The sequence below is a fragment of the Mustela nivalis genome, assembly GCF_964662115.1.
Source record: "Mustela nivalis genome assembly, chromosome: 13".
NCBI classification, from domain to species: domain Eukaryota; kingdom Metazoa; phylum Chordata; class Mammalia; order Carnivora; family Mustelidae; genus Mustela; species Mustela nivalis.
Window position 1 is genome coordinate 82,059,936 of NC_139032.1, and position 20,217 is coordinate 82,080,152.

The following is a 20,217-nucleotide window of genomic DNA, read 5'->3' on the forward strand; positions in this document are numbered from 1 at the left end:
CATTTATATCAAAAAATATAGCAAAATAGAAAATTCATTATCCTAATTTTGAATAAAGAAAACCAGGGAAGGGAAAAGGCCACACACACAGTCACTGAAAAAACCAGAACTAGAATATAGAGAAAATGAAGAAACCTGTTTACATTGACACTATAGTAACATTAAAGATGCCAGCAGAGAATTAGTCAGACTAAATCTTCAACTATGTATGCAGATCACCAGGTATGAGTTCTGGGCTAATTAGAAGTGATTCTTGGTTTTGGTCACCCTTATCACTTGCTCAAGGAAGTTCTAAAATTGATCTAGAAAAGAGTATGTAGAGAAAAGGTATGGTACAACTGCAATTAAATAAGATACTTAGATTACTGGAAGTTTTGGTATGGTAAGTGCTCAGGAAAAGATTAATTCACAAGAAAATAAGATAGTATCATATCAGAAACCGGTTTTCCATACAAACACCAAGAAAACAATAGAGAGGCAGGGAGTAAAGGTAGAAATCACACTTAAAATGATTTTTCTGGGTGGCTCAGTCGGTTGAGCCGCTGCCTTTGGCTCAGGTCATGATCCCAGGTTCCTGGGATCAAGTCCCACATCAGGCTCCTTGCTCAGCAGGGAGCCTGGTTCTATCTCCACCTCTGCCTGCTAGTGTGCTCTCTCTCTCTCTCTGACAAATGAATAAAATCTTTAAAAAAAAAAAAAAGATTTTTCTGAAATATTAATAGTAATAATAATGTGTGTATGTATAAGGGCATATATGTGTACATGTTTACAACTTAATCTGAAATGGGTATACAATTATGTCCCCATTTTACTTGGATACCTCTTCTGAAATACTTACAGCAATGGATCTAACCATCACACAAAGCAACTGGTTTCAGGGTTGGATAACTATTGGCTATGATAAAGTGAAATACTTTTAATGTCGACCACTGGTCTTAAGAGCCCAGGCTTCTTTTAACTTCTATAAGAAGCCCTTCAAAGACCAAAAAATATGTGTCTTTTTTTGTCTTCTCTTGCCTAAAAAGCCCCAGTCTCTTCAAATTTAAAATGGTTTACAAAGATTGCACTTTCTTTTGGGTCCTTTCCCTTGAACACTTACTTGCTAACTCAACAAGAACATTTTAAAATTGTGGGGCCTGAAATAAAGACCCTCACCAAGGAGACAAAAATGTAGATAGAGTTTATACAGTTCTGATCTCCACAGAGAAAGATCTATTAATGCAGACTGAAATTTGGCCCAATCTCCCATATCAATACTTGAGAAATGTGATATATTTTCAGAATAAGAACTTCTGTTATTTATAGCCCTGGCTCTCAACTCCTTTTCTACCCTGACACAGGTAAGGAATAGGACCACTCTGATAAGAAACAGGACTCACTACAGGGAGCAGAAACAGGGGTGAGATGGTTGAAAAGCCTCCATGGATTACTTTACCCTAGATTTAAGAGTAACAGTGTTCATTGTAATAAAAGCAGGAATACAAATTACATTTTAAAACAATATAAAAAACAGAAATGAGGGGGTGCCTGGGTGGCTCAGTGGGTTAAGCCTCTGCCTTCAGCTTGGGTCATGATCCCAGGGTCCTGGCATCAAATCCCACATTGGGGTCTCTGCTCAGTGGTGAGCCTGCTTCTCCCTCTCTCTCTGCCTGCCACTCTGCTTACATGTGTCTACTTGTGATTTCTCTGTCAAATAAATAAATAAAAATCTTAAAAAAAAAAAAAAAGAAGAAAGAAGGAATTTTATTAACATTCTAATAACAGAGAGTATAGCTAGCCAGAAAGTCCTGTTATTGAGCTTTTTTTAAAAGCTCTATTGGAGGGATTGGGTAGCTTAGTCGGTTAAGCATCCAACTCTTGATTTTGGCTCAGGTCATGATCTCAGAGTTGTGGTATCGAGCCCCACACTGACCCCTGTGCTTAAGATTTCTCTCCCTCACTCTTCCTCTTCCCCTCACCCCCACTCCTCACCCCCCCCAACACTGTCTCTAAAAAAAAAAGCTCTATTATTATATTCCATGTTCCTCGCCACTCTCCCTCCCCAAATGATAACAAAAGGACTTGAAATAATTTTTTAGGAGAAATCAATTTAACCCTATGAAGAACCAAAAACATTTCTTCATTCATGAACTAAAAATGGAAATGCCAAATGTATGTTCAGTCACTTACCAAACCATATCTTGAGATCTAAGGCAAAATGAAAATATAACGCTCCAAAAACCAATATAGGGAAATGTGCCAACAAGTAAGACAAATCTGAGTGTCAATAGATTAAAAAAGGAAGATGGTTTTGAAGATCAACTTGTAAATGTGAAAGAAAAGTATCCAATAACAAAGCTAAAAACAAATTTAGAATTCATATAATTTGGTGGGGGGGGGACTTTTTTAGAAGAAATACAAATAAAAGAAACAAATTCAACAAAAGAGAACATTCAACTCAAAGGACTTCGTAGGCACCTGAGGGCTGGTATTTATTCATGTGACATGGATATAAGGACTAACCAATATAAAATCATCAAAAAGCTACAATCTGATTATACCACAGACAACACATGTGAAACTGAAAGATGATCACAGCTTTCCAATTAGTGATGCAGCTGGCCCTTGGAGCAGACTGGCAGACCAGGTCCTGGGGCGGCCACAGCCCCAGACCAAACCATTGTCTTCAGCCCTGGAGAGCCATCCACCTTCACAGGATTCTCCAAAAAGCATGCCAACATCAAAATTTTCTAAAACCATCCATTGGAAAAAGGTTTGGAACAAGGAATTTTAGTGACTTTCTATGAACAGGATGAAAGGGTTACTGTTAACTTAGTTTTCAATTTTATTATCACCTATGAAAGTCTCTAGTTGTCTATGCTCCTTCTGATCTTTCTTGCATTATACCAACCCTTCCAGAAGTTTATAAAACTGAGAGACCTAGTCTGAAAAACATGAAGCCTCTCAACAAGATACACCTGAAAATTGAAGACTATACCTTAAGAGCCATCTTTGGGGTGCCTGGGTGGCTCAGTCGTTAAGTGTCTGCCTTGGGCTCAGGTCATGATGATCCCAGTATCCTGGGACTGAGTCCCATGTTGGGCTCCCTGTTTACCGAGAAGCCTGTTTCTCCCTCTCCCACTACCCCTGCTGTGTTCCCTCTCTCGATGTCTGTCTCTCTGCCAAATACATAAATAAAATCTTTAAAAAAAAAAAAAAGGGAAAAAAGCCATCTAGTAAATATATCCTGAGCACTAATCATCAGAAGTTTGTTTTAGATGTGATGGATGTGTCACTGACGCAGAGTAGCAGTATTCCCTTTTTCTGCACCTACCCTTTACTATTACCAATTCCTTATTATTAATTTCATCAAGGTCGCTACCTACTTTCACCTTTTTACAAATTCTCCTAGAGGTTCAATTAAACTGTACTCACCTGAATCTGAATAGGAAGATTATCTTTGACTGTATTTAACAGGGTCTCTGTGGGTTTGTCTTTGCACATTAAAACCAGCTCCAAGTCCATATCATCTTTAATCAGCAAGCCTTTTGCAACCAGGCCAATCCTCATTACACCACACAATGTCCGACCACCTTGATCCCTAAAAATAAAAGTCTAAATGATTACTTTTACAACCTATTTCCCAAACTATAACTTAATCATCACTTGGCTTCCTGGGTATATAAGAAGTATATAAATTCAGACATCAAAAATTAAGTCTCAGTTTTAAGACTAATAAAGTATCTGTTTTCCCCAAGGAATGAACAGGGAGCGTCTTCCTTTTAATTCTTTATTAAAAATCTTTTAATTCTTTATTACATCTATGTGTTTGTTCCGAGGGTCTTTATGTACTATATCCCCTTACACATTTTAAAAAATATTTTTAAACTTCTTTTATCTTTTATCTTTTTATTGGTGATTAAAGAAATTTGTGAGAAACCTGAACACCAAAAGTATACTGAAAAAGAGCATCAGGGTGGAAATCTAAAAGACCTGAACTCTACTCTTATGGGTGCCTGCTGGCTCAGTACCCGTAACTGCAAAACGGCCATTAGCTGCATGAGCCGTAGCTCATCCCTTCTATAGCTGTATCATTCTAGGAATCTACAAAAGTTTATGGGGAAAGCAGAACAATGTGATAAAACTAGAGAGCTGAAGAAAGAAGGAAGAGACCAAAGATAACCTGCCAGTATATGCATTCTAAATCCAGCTGTGGCTAAAAGAACAAAGAACATCAAGTAAGGAATGGTACATAAAAATAATGTTAACATCTACCCTTAATTTTAATACTAAAAATTTCTTATAAGTTCATTTCCCTCATCACCAGGGAAAATGTAACTGATCTTAGCAGTCATGCAGCCAGTAAGCAAATGTCTGAGTACAGAAAGTATACTAAAGATCCCATTTCTCCTGTTCCCGAGGCTCACCCTGTAGCAAAGTATAAAAAGTAACCTGCTTTTTAAAAGGGGAAAAGAAAGTAACATCTGAGAACAAACTTCATGCCACCGACTCTCATTAACCTTACAGCAAGGGCACCCTGGATGGCTCAGTCAGTTAAGCATCTGCCTTCAGCTCAGGTCACGATCCTGGGGTTCAGGGATGGAGTCCAACATACGGTTCCCTGCTCAACGGGGTGTCTGCTTCTCCCTCTGCCTCTCTCCCCTCCCCCACTCCCACCCCATTCCTGTATATGCACACATGCTCTCTCTCTCAAAAATAAACCTTTAAAAAAATAAAAATAAAAAATAAATCTCACAACAAGCTTGCATTTAAAAGACAAGTAATGTCAATCTCAGAAAGGCTAATTAATTGTTCAAGTTCACATAGAGAGTCAAACACAGCCTGAATTCAAACTCGAGTTGGTGTGATCACAATGCTCAGGTTCTTTACATTATTAGGGTTGCTTTCCAAGTTCAGGAGAAAGAGAGGTCAAAATTAGAGAGGTCTGACTTCAGACTTTGATAAGGTTAGAGAGAAAAAAGGTCATTGTAGTTGGGGCAAAGAATCAGCAGAGTGGAGAATGAACTAGAGAAAGGATAAGGGAGAGAAATATTGTGGCAGTAGAAATAAGACAAGAAATTCTAAATAATCCAGACACTGGCTAAGTGGCTGGCATTCCTTAGAGATTCAATTAATATTAAATCAATGAAAAACTATAAAGGGTGATATAAGTATAGAAAGAAATATATAAGTATAGAAAGAAAAGGGGTTTTAAAGCAAGTGATCCAAACAGGAAATTATTTGATATTAAGAAGAGATTCCATCGCCTTTGATTCTTCTCCTGTATCCCTGTCCTCTCCTCATTCTCCCAAATCTAGTAACAGTTGATAAATTTTCCCTCCAGGATCACCCTCGAACAAATGCCTTCAAACTAGTTTCTGTTCAGGCTCTTACTACGTCTCACCTAGACTACGCTCAATAACCATAGCTTCACTGGCTTTAATGAGTAACTTCTGCCATTCTGATCCACTGTATACCACCATTACCAGAGTAACCTTCCAAAAGCAGTCCAAAGACGACACTCTGCCTGTACTTTCTTAGTGTCCCACTGAACACTCAGGCACTTAGCACACTGGGAGCCAACTGAGAAGACAACATGACTTTGTCATTCAAATTCTGGCACTGCCACTCAGTACTGTGACATTGGATAAATTACAAATTACCTGACTCTTTTGAGCTTACCTTCTCATTTGTGGGGAAAAAAAAAAAAAAGAAAGAAAGAAAGAAAAAGAAAAAAATGCCTTTTTTACAGAGTAGTCCTTAAGAACATCATGTAAGTAATGAACTTTAGTGCAGATGCTGGCATACATTAACAGCGCAATAAACAATGCTATTAATCCCTAAATGGTCCATAAGCTTTCTCACACCTAGAACTTTGCTGAGATTTATGTTTTCTTCCACTTTTAACTGCCTGCCAAAAGCCTTCCCGGACTCTGAGCCTACTGCAAATGCCACTTCCTTCATAAAGTTTTTTCTGATCCCCAGAACCAGCATATAAACTCTCCCTGCTCTACACTTTCACATTTTAGTCACAGGAATTTGAGGCGAATGTGCTAAGAAAATTGGATTTGGAGTCCCAACAGATGAAAATGAATCCTGGCCCACCACACATACTCATTCACTGACCTCAAGCAAGTTAAAGTTTTTTAATGATTACGAGTCACTCTTTTCATATGCAAATTTGAAGCAACAGAAATTTCATAGGTAAGATGGGGGCAAAGGAGGGGAATGATAATAACCCATACCAGCAGGTTTGTTGTAACGTAATGTGAAAAACAGTTGGCTAGAGTAACTGGCACTCAGTAAGTGTTTAGCTATTATTAACTATCCATTACTACTTGCTTATTAAATTCTATGTCATAATTCAGATGTACTTGATCCTACGCAGATGACAGCATGACAGAACTGAGAAAGGAACTCCTACTTCAGCCCTGAATTTAAATAATTAATTTAAATACAGGAGATACCATAAAGCAAACACCCAAATATAGGGAATTACTTAAAATTAAGAACAGAACCCTAATATTCCTAATAATATAAATAGTGGAAGGTTTCTCTGAGTCAGCTTGTAAAAAGGTAAAATAAAGAGAACACAGGTAAAAGCTGCCTAACAGTGCCTGGCAGCAGAAGGTGCTTAATAAATAGAACATAGCCCTCACCCATCTTGGTGCCTTCTGTAGTACTTAGTATACATCAGGAGCTCAACCCGTGTCTATTACTAGAAAAGAGCTCTGTTCTCAGATGTGCCTGCCTCTGTTTTACACAAAATAAGGACCCAAACACTGTGCCCTCCTTGAGTTCTGACACATGGGAGGAATCAAGATAAGTGTTCAACCTAGAAATGTTCACAAAGACAGTCTAGAGCACCCACACACAGAGCTATATTTACAAGTCCAAATGAAAGTGTGGAGCACATTATTTTTTAAAAATCTTCAAAATACAATGACCTGATCCAGTTAAGCAAAAGTCTGCTGGAGCACTTTTCAAAAGTCTGCGCAGCCTTGAAAAAACAAACAACAGAAATAGTACTGAGAGAGTCTAAATTCCAACAGTAAATGAAACTCCACTTAAAAATGGTAAATTTGGGGGGCACCTGGGTGGCTCAGTGGGTTAAAGCCTCTGCCTTCGGCTCAAGTCATGATCCCAGGGTCCTGGGAACGAGCCCCGCGTTGGGCTCTCTGCTCCATGGGAAGCCTGCTTCCTCCCCTCTCTCTCTGCCTGCCTCTCTGCCTACTTGTGATTCCTCTCTCTCCGTCAAATAAATAAAATCTTTTTTTTTTTTTTTTAAAAAAAGGTAAATTTTGGGTGGGAGGTCGGGGTACCAGGTGGTGGGTATTATAGAGGGCACGGATTGCATGGAGCACTGGGTGTGGTGCAAAAATAATGAATACTGTTGTGCTGAAAATAAATAAAAAATAAATTTTTAAAAAATGGTAAATTTTATGTTATACACATTTTATCAAAAATTTTTAAGAAGTTTTTGAAAGAGCATAAACACATTCCATAGTACAAATTTAAATATGAAGTGCAAAACTATTTAATTTGCACAGGGACTGAGATATATAGAGCTAATTACTGGATACTACTAATTAACATAAACCTCAAAATTTGACAGTATCTATTTTAAAGCCATCACATTCAAGAAAAACTGAATTACTGCCAAGAACCTCCAAGCTGACAAGGCTAGTACTATACACAATGTAGATATTACCTGTAAACAGTTAACAAATTCAAGGAATTATGCTCTTCAGCTGAAAACTGATACTGGTTATCTTGCATGTAAAGATGAAAAAGTTACACTATATTTCACAGAAGAAAATCGATTTATCAAAACTTCCCCACTATTCTTTATTTATCACAATTTAAATTGTAAGCTGAAAAAAAAAATTCTATAACCTGTATCTTTGTTATAGCCAAAGTAATGCTCTTAATCCTATAAATACAGTACAATTAAATGAGCTTCTTCTTTCCAAGTAAATCATATTTATTCCAATTATAGTGTCACTGCTCAAAACAGTAAGTTTACTACGTCATACAGAGTTTCTTGATCTAACTTCAGTTATCATGAAGCTTCATCTCACTCATCTCTTACTATTGTTATAGCACTGAGAATACTCTGCCCTAACTGCTGAAGGTTCTGGCTCCTGTTAGTCCTTCATTCATTCCACAAATATCCAGTGAGCATTTACTACATGCCAGACACTGTGTTGAATCCTGGGACTCAACAAGGTAGGTATGGTCAAAAACACATTTAGAACACATTTTCCTCTCCACCAAGATTTTTAAATACCTAAAAAAAAAATGACATTTTATGATTTCCCCAAAGACCTATTTCTGAATTCAGAAGGCTGAACCAACACATGAAAAAAGTGACATTTCATAATCTCCAAAATGACAACTTCAAAGGGCTTGGTGCACTCTCAAAAGGCATCCTGAACAAGTCCATCTTCTTTTCCTGGTCTAATCGTTGTTTCTTTCTTGACTTCCTTTCAAATGTAACTTGGAAAAATTCCACAAACATTTACTTCCTTGTTTACAGTCGTATAAATGAGAAAACCTAAAGAACACCATATACCAAACGAAACCCAGTGGGAGAGGACTCAGCTTTTCTGAGCACTGCAGTACAGCTCCACAAAGGTTAGGCCACACTCACTTGGAATAGGTGTCTACGGCCTCATCCTTCTTCACTTCTGTCTCACCCTCTGTTTTTGTGCCTTTATTTGTTTCATCGAGCCAATCTGACACATGTTTAAGAGCACATTCAACAGTAGACACCATATTCTGTACAGCTTCAAGTTCCTCTGGAGATGGATAGATTGTTGAATGTTTCACCATAACATGGCGATCATCATTGGCAAAAGATCTAATAGATCTCTGTCAAAAGAAAGAAAACAATTACTTCAATAAAAGTAATGTTACCTGAAAAATATGATATACAAATATATTAAAATACATATATGTATTTCAGTCAAGTCATAGCATTGTCAAACCACTGCAGAAACAATTAATGTTGAGACAACAAAAAATTGCACAGAATAGAAAGTAAATCATCATTCTACTGAACTCCACACTAGAAAATTAGCGATTTTTCATTCTTATTTTGCTAAGATTCACCCAGGTCACTTTCCGCATCATGTACATGCTACCTTTTAGCTGAATCTAGTATTTTGAATACCAATACATACAGAAGATCTTTGAAAAAGGTCATCTGTATCACACATCGTCTGCAAGAAAAAGATACTTCCTAGCTTTGACAAAGTATCTAGGAACCATGATGGTGACTTGTGATAGCCAGTCACTCCTTTCCAAACTGCTGAAGAATTATGCAACTTGAAAAATTGAGATTTCATAATACAGTAATAATATAAAATACAAAGATATGTGTCAACACTATAGAAAAGCTGTGGGTAACATCAGAACTCTATTTACTATTTGGCATTCACACCCTTGGTGCAAGGCCTTAATTTTTAAAACAGATTAGCAGAAAACATCCCAAACTCCAAAATGGGGAAAATACATACTACAAAAGAATCAACTCCCCAAAGTAATTTATGAATGTATTACGTTCTCAATCAAATCCTCTCAAGATAGCTTTACTTAATATTCAACAAAAATCATTTTAAAGCTAATTTGGAGAAAAAAAATCAATGAAAATATCAAGAAATATTCTACAAAGATGGATGAGTGGTACCATTATACTAAAACAAAATACCAAAAATTTAAAAAGCAGTAATTAAGGGCGCCTGGATGGCTCAGTGGGTTAAGCCGCTGCCTTCGGCTCAGGTCATGATCTCAGAGTCCTGGATCCGGCTCTCTGCTCAGCAGAGAGCCTGCTTCCCTCTCTCTCTCTCTGCCTGCCTCTCCATCTACTTGTGATTTCTCTCTGTCAAATAAATAAATAAATCTTAAAAAAAAAAAAAAAAAAGCAGTAATTAAAATGACACGCTGGCCCAGAAATCAGTGGAGCAGATTAAAACCTAGAAATAGAATGAATTTCATGAAAATTTAATAGAGCAGATCCTTCACACTCATGAGTCATACTTCCAGAAACTTTTGAATATTTCCAAATTTACAAATACCATGAAGACACTTGTACCAGTACACCGCAAACTGAACGGGGATAAGTTGGTGAGTTTCCATAAAGCCCAAAGTATTCCACTTAAAGGATGGCTACAGTGTCTTTACTTAAATGAACTAATATGCCAGTAGATGGTAAATATTTTGTTCTAAAGTCTACCACAAACTAAAATATTCTCAAGTCCTTATCAGTCCTGCCTCTTGTTTTATTTGAATATTAATGTTTAAAAATCACACTAGTTTGAACACTAGTTAATTAATACTACAGTATTACCGTCCCCTATAAAATGAAGCACACTATAGCTAAAAAGGTAAGTAAACATTTGAAACCTTCAATTATTATAAGGACTCAAATCAATCACAGAGCTTTCCTTTTTTTCTAGATACAACCCATTTCTGTCTAGATTTCTGCCTTCCTCACAGTCCAACCAGTTTTCTAACTGGAATCTTTTGCCGCAAAGAAACCAACTTTTTAATCACTTCTGGAAATTACTCACATATCCCAAAATAAGTAACAAGAAAACAAAAAAGCCATATAACAAATTGGAGATGCAAGGTTGTTCTAGAGAAAAATTATTAAATTATTTGACTTCTCTTTAGAGAAGAAGAAATTTACTAATATTTTAGTTCTGAATGGTGGAGAAAAAAACTGTTAACTTGGGATCGTCTCTGTCATTTAGTTTTATGGTGAGTTACTAATTTATTTAGTTAGCTAAATTACTCAGCCCTGCACACTGGCCTTCCCTTAACAAAATGACATACTGTGACATACCACAAAGCTTTGGTGTTTCTCTCACAAATAACACGCTGCCAATGTTAAATCCAAGAATATTAAATCCAAGACTCTACTGTTTGTGACAGGATAAGCACCATGAAACAATGGTCAAAGGAAGAATAAGCAGTATTACAAAAAAAAAAAAAAAGACCAAAAAAATGGGAGGGTGGTCTTATTTACCCCAACAAGGTCCAAATGGACTTAAAGATTTTTTTTTTTTAAGATTTTATTTATTTATTTGACAGAGAGATCACAAGTAGGCGGGGGGGGGGGGGGGGGAGCAGGCTCCCCACTGAGCAGAGAACAGATTCTGGGTCAATTCCAGGACCCTGAGATCATGACCTTAGCCAAAGGCAGAGGCTTAACCCACTGAGCCACCCAGGTGCCCCTTAAAGATTTAAAAAATTAAATTAGAAATAATATGCAGAAACAGAAAGTTGTCATTCAGCCCTAAGATCTAAGGTATAAAGCAATAGGAAAAACTGGAAAACACCTACCAACCAATTAAATTTTAAAAACACAAAATTATGTAAACACCAGGAAATCTAAACTAAATTTAAAATGAATAAACTAGGAAAGGAATTTTTATCAACTATGACAAATGACAGTAAAAAGCAATTAAACTGTAAGAAAATCAAGACTATAATAAATAAATTTGAAGAAATGGAAGTCACAGTATCCTTTCTTAAACCTCACCTAAAACGAAATGACAAAGAAAATCCCAAGTTAACTAACATTTTTCCCCACCATCCAGAATTAAAATATTTGGGGAATTTCTTCTCTAAGAGCAAGTCAACTAAATTATAATCCTTAGAACAAATTTTTTAAAAAATCAACACTTAAAGAAATACCATCAGACTTGCTAAACAACATATTTCAAACATACTGATGATTAATATTTTTGTGCTTTTTCTCCCACTTATAACATCTTTTTTAAGTCTTTTCTCACTTATACTTAGGGAAAAAATTCACACAACATCCTCCAGAACCAAAATACTAGAAGAGAAAAAATCAACACATTTTACCAGCTGAAACACTAGGCACCAGAGATTATGATCTCATCTAACATCTCATCTAATTTGAGTATGAACTTTCCACAAAAAAGCAAGATTTACTTGAGGTTAGGTTCAATGCCCCCCAATACTAAACACTTAACCCTGTTATTTTAAAAGCATGTGGAAAAGGTAACTTTTGAGTTCAATACTCAAACATTTCATAAAATTCTGCACCATCCGTATCACTCATTAAAGCATTAATTTCAGATTTTTTATGTCCATGGGAAAAAACTGAACTTCAGGTAGAAGACTAGAGAAAAATTATACAATTTCAAGTTCAAGGTCACCTAAGCCATCCTTGTATCAGTTTGCTAATGTCAGTTTTATTAGAAAATATTATTTATGAGCCTTCCCTCCTTTGTATTTAATAATTTATGGCCTGAGGGCTCATGGGGCTTCATCTTGTGGTTTAAAGGGCTCATAATAAATCTGAACTCATTGGCTTTGCTTAAATAGTAGAGTGGCATCTTTATCTGATACACTAGAGCCAAAAATTAACACCATTGTCTTTCACTTGCCTTCACTATTAAATTTCCAATTTTAAACTACTGGAATCTTTTATAAATAAATGAAGAAAACACAAATAATACCTACCATGATTTTCTATAGCGTTTTAGCTTCTTTTTCCAATCCTTTCCCCACTTTCTTGTCGTCTTCACTAGACACTGTTTTGTGTAACAGTACCTCCTCATAAGCCTGAGTCCCCTGGCAACTCAGAGTCAATATGGCAAAGATGTTTGAAGACTTATTCTCTAGAATACACCTGCAAGAGAAAAAGAAAAACAACTTTTCAAAAATGATTATTTACAATTAGCTTCATATCTGAGTGTGGAGCCCATAAACATGTTATTGACTAAAAAGAAATAATCTTGGAGCACCTGAGTGGCTGAGTCACTTGCCTTTGGCTCAGGTTATGATCCCAGGACCCTGGGATGGAGCTTGGCGGGAAGCCTGCTTCTCCATCTCCCAAACCCTCTCCCTCTCCCCCCAACCCTCTCTTGCTATCTGTCAAATAAATTTTAAAAGTTAAAAAATTAAAAAAGAAATAATCTTTATAGAGAAAAATGACCTCATTTCAAACAAAATAAGCTACAGTATCTTTTGAAGGCCTGAGGCCAAGAGCCTAAGTGATATGGCCAAAAAAGTAACACTCCTGGTTGTCAAAATGTGGCAGCTGGCTGACTTGCATTCAATGAAATAAATAAATAGACACAGATTCAGCAAAGAAGTATTACCTGAAAAAGTAATACTACTATCCATGGCAACAACACTGCAGTTAACCATAAGATTTTCTATTAGAAACTGGCATTATCCAGACCTATCCAAAGAGCAGATAATATACCTGAAAATACACCACCATTGACTGAGACCATGAAGCTTTTCCACTTGAAATTGCCAGTATATGCTGGCACAATGTTTCTTCCTTAATCATTTTTAGGCCTAAAATTTAGAATGCTTTTTTGGCTCTGTTCCCCTAACTCCTGAGAAACCCTGCCTCCTGACTTCAACCTGTAAGTGCTGTTATCACAAACTCCTGAATCTTCACTAGATCCTGACTTCATTACCCATGGATGACTCTCACACCAAAACCCCACTGTGTATATCAGCTCAGAGGTCTATCACTATTCTATTACTCCTTTATTCCATCTTTATGAAGTTTTATTCCAGGTAGGGTAAAAGGAAACTCTTCTGAGCACTGATGAAATCCTTATAAAATTATAAGCCAAGATGTTAAAAAAACAAACAAAAGTAGACAGCAACCATCCAATGAGAATACATGCTTAGCTGTGTGGCTATCAGAAGTTATTTACACACCACAGTATGTATAAACTCACAAAAAAAAAAAAAATAGCTTCCTCAGGCGCCTGGGTGGTTAAGCAACTGCCGTCAGCTGAGGTCATGATCCTGGAGTCCCGGGATCGAGTCTTACATCAGGCTACTAGAGCTGCAGGGAGTGGGCTTCTCCCTCTGACCTTCTTCCCTTTCATACTCTCTCTCACTATCAAATAAATAAATAAAATCTTAAAAAAAAAAAAGTAGCTTCCTCTTCATCTCAATATCTTTCCTTTAAATTTCCTTTAAATAAGGAAACCCCCTATACTTCTGTCTGTAAGTTTCCTAATACTATCAGCTGCTCTCTTAAAGAAAAAAATCCTTGGGGTGCCTGGGTCGCACAGTCAGTTAAGCATCTGGGTCTTGGTGTCCACCAAGGTCATGATCTCACGGTTGGAAAATAGAGAGCCACTAAGACTCTCTCCCTGTGCCCCTCGCCCTCCCTGCTCACATGCTCGCTCTCTCTCTCTCAAATAAATAAGTCTAAAAAAAGTTGTTTAAGTCCTTTTTGAGTTTTTGAAACCAAGAAAACCAAGAAAAGGCTCCCCAATACTGCAATGAAAAAAGAGACCCACAAATGATACTCAGCTGTGACCTACATGCAAAACTATTCCTATCTGGTCATCAACTTCCCTGACTCTACAAAATCCACCTGAAATAAGCTGGCAAAACTTGATTTAAAAAAAAAAAAAAACATGGAACTAAATTAATCAATCAGACTTACTTTATTATACATATCACACGAAGGTAGGGTGGGAACACAGACATGCTGCAATTCACAGGGTCTTTTCATACAACAAAGTCAAACAATCTAAAACATGATCCCATGGTAAGACACATCTCAAAGATCCTTTTGTATAAAGATCGTACTACACAAAGAAGTCTTCAGCATTTCCCATTCCCAACTCCACTTCACCATTCTAAGGGATTCAGCCATTCAATATTAGCTGTGAATACAGAAGAGATCACAGAGAGAGAGGAAGGGAAGCAGGCCCCCTGCTGAGCAGAGAGCCCGATGTGGGACTCGATCCCAGGACCCTAAGATCATGACCTGAACCAAAAGCAGCGGCTTAACCCACTGAGCCACCCAGGCGCCCAAAGCACTAGGTATTAAATAGCTTTTCAAGCCATGAAGTCATAACTACTCTACTCTGCATTTATTGTACAAATGGAGCCATAGACAAGATGTGAACAAATGGGAGTGGATATATCCCAATAAAACTTTATTTAGAGGCACAGAAATCTTGATTTCATATAATGTTCATATCCCAAAATATCAATTTTTTAATTTTTTTAACCATTTTAAAACATAAAAACCATTCTTAGCTGGCAGGTCATACAAAAACAGGCAGTGGGCCATATTTGGTTCATGGACCAAAGTTTGTCAATTCTTAATACTGGGAGACTTTCCAGTCACTTTAAACACTGTGGCTTTCACTCTGAGTGAGATGGAGAGCCCTTGAAGGGTTTTAAGCAGAGAAGTGATAATATCAGACTCATATTTCTAAAAGGTCACTATGATTGCCATGTTGAAATATATAACAGAGAAGCCAAGAGTGGAAGGAAGGAGACCACTGGGAGGTTTAGTGATCAGATTATGTATATTTTCTGAAAGGAAAGATGACAGGACTTTCCAGCAAAATGGATGTGTGAGTATGAGTGAGCTGAAAGCATGACTAACTTCAAGGTTTTTGGCTTGAGCAGATGAGTTAGGAAAGGTCAAAGGAGAGCAGGTTTGGGGGATTAAGATTAGGAATTCACCTCTGTAACATGCTGAATTCCAGATACTGATGTCTTAAGTAGGCAACTGGATATGAACCTATAGTTTAGAAGAGAGGTCTGGATTAGGATATACAGTTGGTATTTTTTGGCATCAAGCTAGCATATAAAGCCACAAGATCACCAAAGGAGTAGGTAAGTACACCAATGAATGGGAGAAAGCAGAAGAGGCACAACTACAGTCAGAGAAGGGATGGCCTAAGACTGTGCTGTTCTGAAAGCCAAAACTTATAAATAAGGCAAGCTCCTTGAATTAAAAACAAGAAAAGGGACATAGCATGAGAATGGAAATCCTGAGTTTTGATCCTCGCTTTACTACCAAAGATGTTTCCAAATCAAAGATACCTATATTTTGAAATCTTATACACTACAATGTCTAGCTTTGCCGTGTTTTACTATATTTTTAATAGATTTTCTTTATTTATTTTGACAGAGAGAAAATGAGAGCACAAATGCAGAGGGGCAGAGGCAGAGGGAGAAGCAAGCTGGGGAGGGACAGAGGCAGAAGGAGAACCAGGCTCCCGGTTAATCAAGGAGCCCCATGAGGGACTCCATCCCAGGACACTGACCTGAGCCAAAAGCAGACACTTAACCAACTGAGCCACCTAGGTACCCCATGTTTTACCATTTAGAGGAACTTCACCCTAGCCTACACTATTCTCTCCCCACTCCAGCCCTTCTTTGGGGGAAACTTGACCTTGAGAATGTCAAGTTCCCCTTCAAAAACTTCAATGACTAATCATTACATATTCAACCAGCGTTCCATTCATCCACTCTGTGTGGCACCAAGGTCCTCCATAATACAACACTAATGTAATCCTTTCCCTGTCCTTCCTCTCATCACTGTAGTTCCAGCCAAAACAAGTATAATGACTCCTCCCCAGAACATCTTGCAATGCACTACTACTAAGTTTTATTTATAATTTTTTAAACTTTACGGCGCCTGGACTTTAGCCACTGGGTGGCTCAGTGGGTTAAGCCTCTGCCTTTAGCTCAGGTCATGATCTCAGGGTCCTGGGACCAAGGCCCGCATCGGGCTCTCTGTTAAGCTGGGAGCCTGCTTCCCCCTCTTTCCCTGCCTGCCTCTCTGCCTATTTGTGATCTGTCAAATAAATAAATAAAATCTTTAAAAAAAATTTTTTTTAACTTACTTATATAGAGAGAGTGAGTGAGTGTGTGTGTGTGTGTGTGCGCGCGCGTGCATGCGCACGTCCAAACAGGGGGAAGGGCAGAGGGAGAAGGAGAAGCAGGCTCCCCACTGAGCAGGGAGCCTGATGTGGGGCTTGATCCCAGGACCCCAGGATCATGACCTGAGCCAAAGGCAGACACTTAACCAATTGAGCCACCCAGGTGCCCCTACTGCTAAGCTTTTAAAATTAAACCTTCCCTTACTTGGACTATAACCTCTACTCTACCGTGATCTGTCATTATTCTATCCTTTAACCGTCCATCTCAAGTCTACCTCTCCATGAAGCTTTACCTAGTACTTGAGATTGATATAATTTCCTTCTTTAAGGCATCCAGCATTTTTTCAACTTCCTTTCAGTTATTTTTATCATAAGCTCCTTACTGAAGTAACTTACTCTACCTCCACAGCACCGCCTACAATGACCTACACTCAGGGAGGCTCAATAAAATTCTGAATTCAATCCTTAGAGAGCACCTAATTGCAGAATTCAAGAAGGTTCCATCTGAAAGGTCACCAGCTCTTCCCATATATTTCCATGGCAATCATCAATACAGTGACTTACAGGGAATTTCTGACTCTTCCTCCATAAACAGAAATTCCATTATTTATTTGACTTATTTCACCCATCTTGGATTAATCCCTCAAACCCTCTCCCATTCTTTCAGGACTTTACCACTTAACTCACTCAAACACACTCACTTTCTACTCCTAGCCTAATTCTTAGCAATTTCAGTAACATCAGATGATTCTTTTAAAATTCTGGGCTTTCCATTCCTTATATTCCTTTCCTCCGATGTTCTCATCTTCTTTCCTACTTTAGACACCCACTCCCCACCAAGGCTCCTAATCCCCCGGTCCAACACACCTTTCACAATCCCCCACCCTTTTTACACCCTCACTCTGTCCTTACCTGACTGAAATTATACAATCCATCATCTGTCACTCATTTACACCAGCAACTCCCTCTGTTAGCCCCTCCTGGCAAAATTCCACACCTGCTTAAATCCAACCTTCGCTATGCCACACCAATAACCCTGGACAGCTGGATGTGACTAAGAAGAGAAAAAAAAAAAAAATCACATAACTATGCTTATTGGTCTTTTTTCTAAATTCATGATCTATCCTCAAAAGGTCCAACAAATCTATAGTTCTCAAACAGTACTGCAACCCTAGAAGATTTGAAAATGTGAGGCAGAGTTTCTTGGATGTCATAATGACTAGTGAGTAATCCTAGTATTTGGTATCCCAGGATGCTAAACATCCTTCAATGTCCAAGAAGCTCCATTGGTGGGGAGGCGGTTGGGGGTGGTGGTGGATAGAAATTCAGGGGCACCCGGGTAGCTCTGTGGGTTAAGCACCTCACTTCAGCTCAGGTCATGATCTCAGGGTCCTTGGATCAAGCCCCGTGTCAGCCCCATGTCAGCTCTTGCCAGGCTCCCCACTCAGTGGGGAGTCTGCTTGTCCCTTTCCCTCTGTCCTTCCTGCGCTCATGCACATGAGCTCTCCCTCTCTCTCAAAGTCTTTTAAAAAGAGAGAGAGAGAAAGAAGAAAGCATTCACCTTGGTTTTTTTTTAATTTTTTATTTTTTATAAACATGTATTTTTATCCCCAGGGGTACAGGTCTGTGAATCAGCACTCACCAAAGCACATACCCTCCCCAATGTCCATAACCCCACCCCCCCTCCCCCCAGCAACCCTCAGTTTGTTTTGTAAGATTAAGAGTCCCTTATGGTTTGTCTCCCTCCCAATCCCATAGCAGCAATGTCCACAATAGCCAAACTATGGAAAGAACCTAGATGTCCATCAACAGATGAATGGATCAAGAAGATGTGGTATATATACACAATGGAATACTATGCAGCCATCAAAAGAAATGAAATCTTGCCATTTGCGACAACATGGATGGAACTAGAGCGTATCATGCTTAGTGAAATAAGTCAAGCAGAGAAAGACAACTATCATATGATCTCCCTGATATGAGGAAGTGGTGATGCAACATGGGGGCTTAAGTGGGTAGGAGAAAGCATTCACCTTCTTAACGATTATTTTACACCTTGTCTTTTTTCAAACATCTATGCCTCCATCCCATAGCCTCACAATTGACTGCTCATCCTGATTTCTATTTCATCAAAATACCAACCCTCTGCATCTTTTCCCACATATTCTTCCTCCTTTTCACTATGAATGAATTGTTCCTATTCCTATTTGTGGACAGCACTGAACTCAAACCCTACTAAATCCCATCCCCTTTTGCCTACTCAAGAATACGACTCCAGTAATCACTCCCTTTGCACGCTCTCTCTCTCTTGCATAACTTTCCTTAACCTCTAGCTCTCCATCCCTAATTCTCTGCCCCTTTTAGAGCATAACTCTTTGAGTTTACATTTTTGGTTTCCATTTCCTCTCCTCCCATTTTCTTAAATTCACCCCCATCAGCCTCTCACCCCAATGCTCTACTGGAACAGCTCTTGTCAAGGTCTCCTATGACTCCCATGATGTTTAAATACTATGAACAATTCTCAGTCCTCACCTTAGTTGACCTCTCTCACTAACAGGTGACACAGTTGACTGCTCCCTACTTGAAACATTTTACTTCCCTTGGCATCCATCCAGAACTCCACTCTTAGTTCTATTCCTACTTCATAAATTACTCTGCTGGCTCCTTTCTTTCTTACCTTCAGAGCCTCTAAATGCAGGAATGCCTCGGACTCAGCCCTCACGCCAAATCCCTTCACCATTGTATATGTACTCACTTGACAATCTCACTCAGGCTTGAGGCTTTAAATACCATCTATACACCAAGGACCACCAAATTTGTATCACCTTGAATTCCAGATTCACACTCAAATACATAATCAAGGATATTTAATAAACATCTTAAAATGTGTCCCACCCCCCCACACAAAACTTTGCTCCTTCCAGTTCTCTCACTCAAGAAAAGGCAACTACTCCTTTCCTCCAATAGCTTATGACAGAAAGTCATCCTTGACAGCTCTCTTCTAATCATAACCCACATCTACTCCATCACCAAATCTTTCACTTTTACCCTGTTCTCTTTACCTGGCACAACAGCATCCAGAGTGTTCTTTTTAAAATTTAAATTAGGTTGTGTTATTCTTTTTTTTAATTCTGTTAACATATAGTGTAATATCAGTTTCAGGAGTAGAATTTAGTGATTCATCACTTACATACAAAAACCAACGCTCACGACAAGTGCCCTCCTTAATGCCCATCACCCACTTAGCCCATTCCCCACCAAACTCCCCTCCAGCAACCCTCAGTTTGTTCTCTGTAGTTTTGTCTTTTACGGTTTGCCTCCCTCTCTCTTTTTTTCCCCTTTCTCTTATGTTCATCTCTTTTGTTTCTTAAATTCCACATAGGAATGAAATCCTATGGTATTTGTCTTCCTCTTACTGACTTATCTCACTTAGCATAATACAGTCACGCTCCATTCACATCATTGCAAATGGCAAGATTCCATTCTTTTTGACGGCTGAGTAATACTTCTGTGTGTTTGTGTACCACATCTT

The 20,217-nt window shown here is 38.3% G+C and overlaps 1 protein-coding gene across 5 annotated transcripts in view; it reads right to left on the reverse strand.

Moving 5' to 3' along the window:
• STRBP (spermatid perinuclear RNA binding protein) overlaps positions 1-20,217 on the reverse strand; it is a 138,001-nt gene that overhangs the window by 58,886 nt on the left and 58,898 nt on the right. For 4 of the 5 annotated variants that reach the window (XR_014301973.1, XR_014301974.1, XM_082695498.1 and 1 more), the window contains exons 2-4: positions 12,481-12,649; positions 8,633-8,853; positions 3,415-3,580 (exon numbers count right to left, since the gene is read on the reverse strand). Coding sequence is in view for 3 of the 5 variants with exons in the window: in XM_082695498.1 (XP_082551624.1) it covers positions 3,415-3,580; positions 8,633-8,853; positions 12,481-12,483 (390 nt within the window). In the remaining 2 variants the exon portion in view is untranslated. Of the gene's footprint in view, positions 1-3,414; positions 3,581-8,632; positions 8,854-12,480; positions 12,650-20,217 lie in introns of those variants that run through there. The other variant, XM_082695500.1, reaches the window with a different exon arrangement.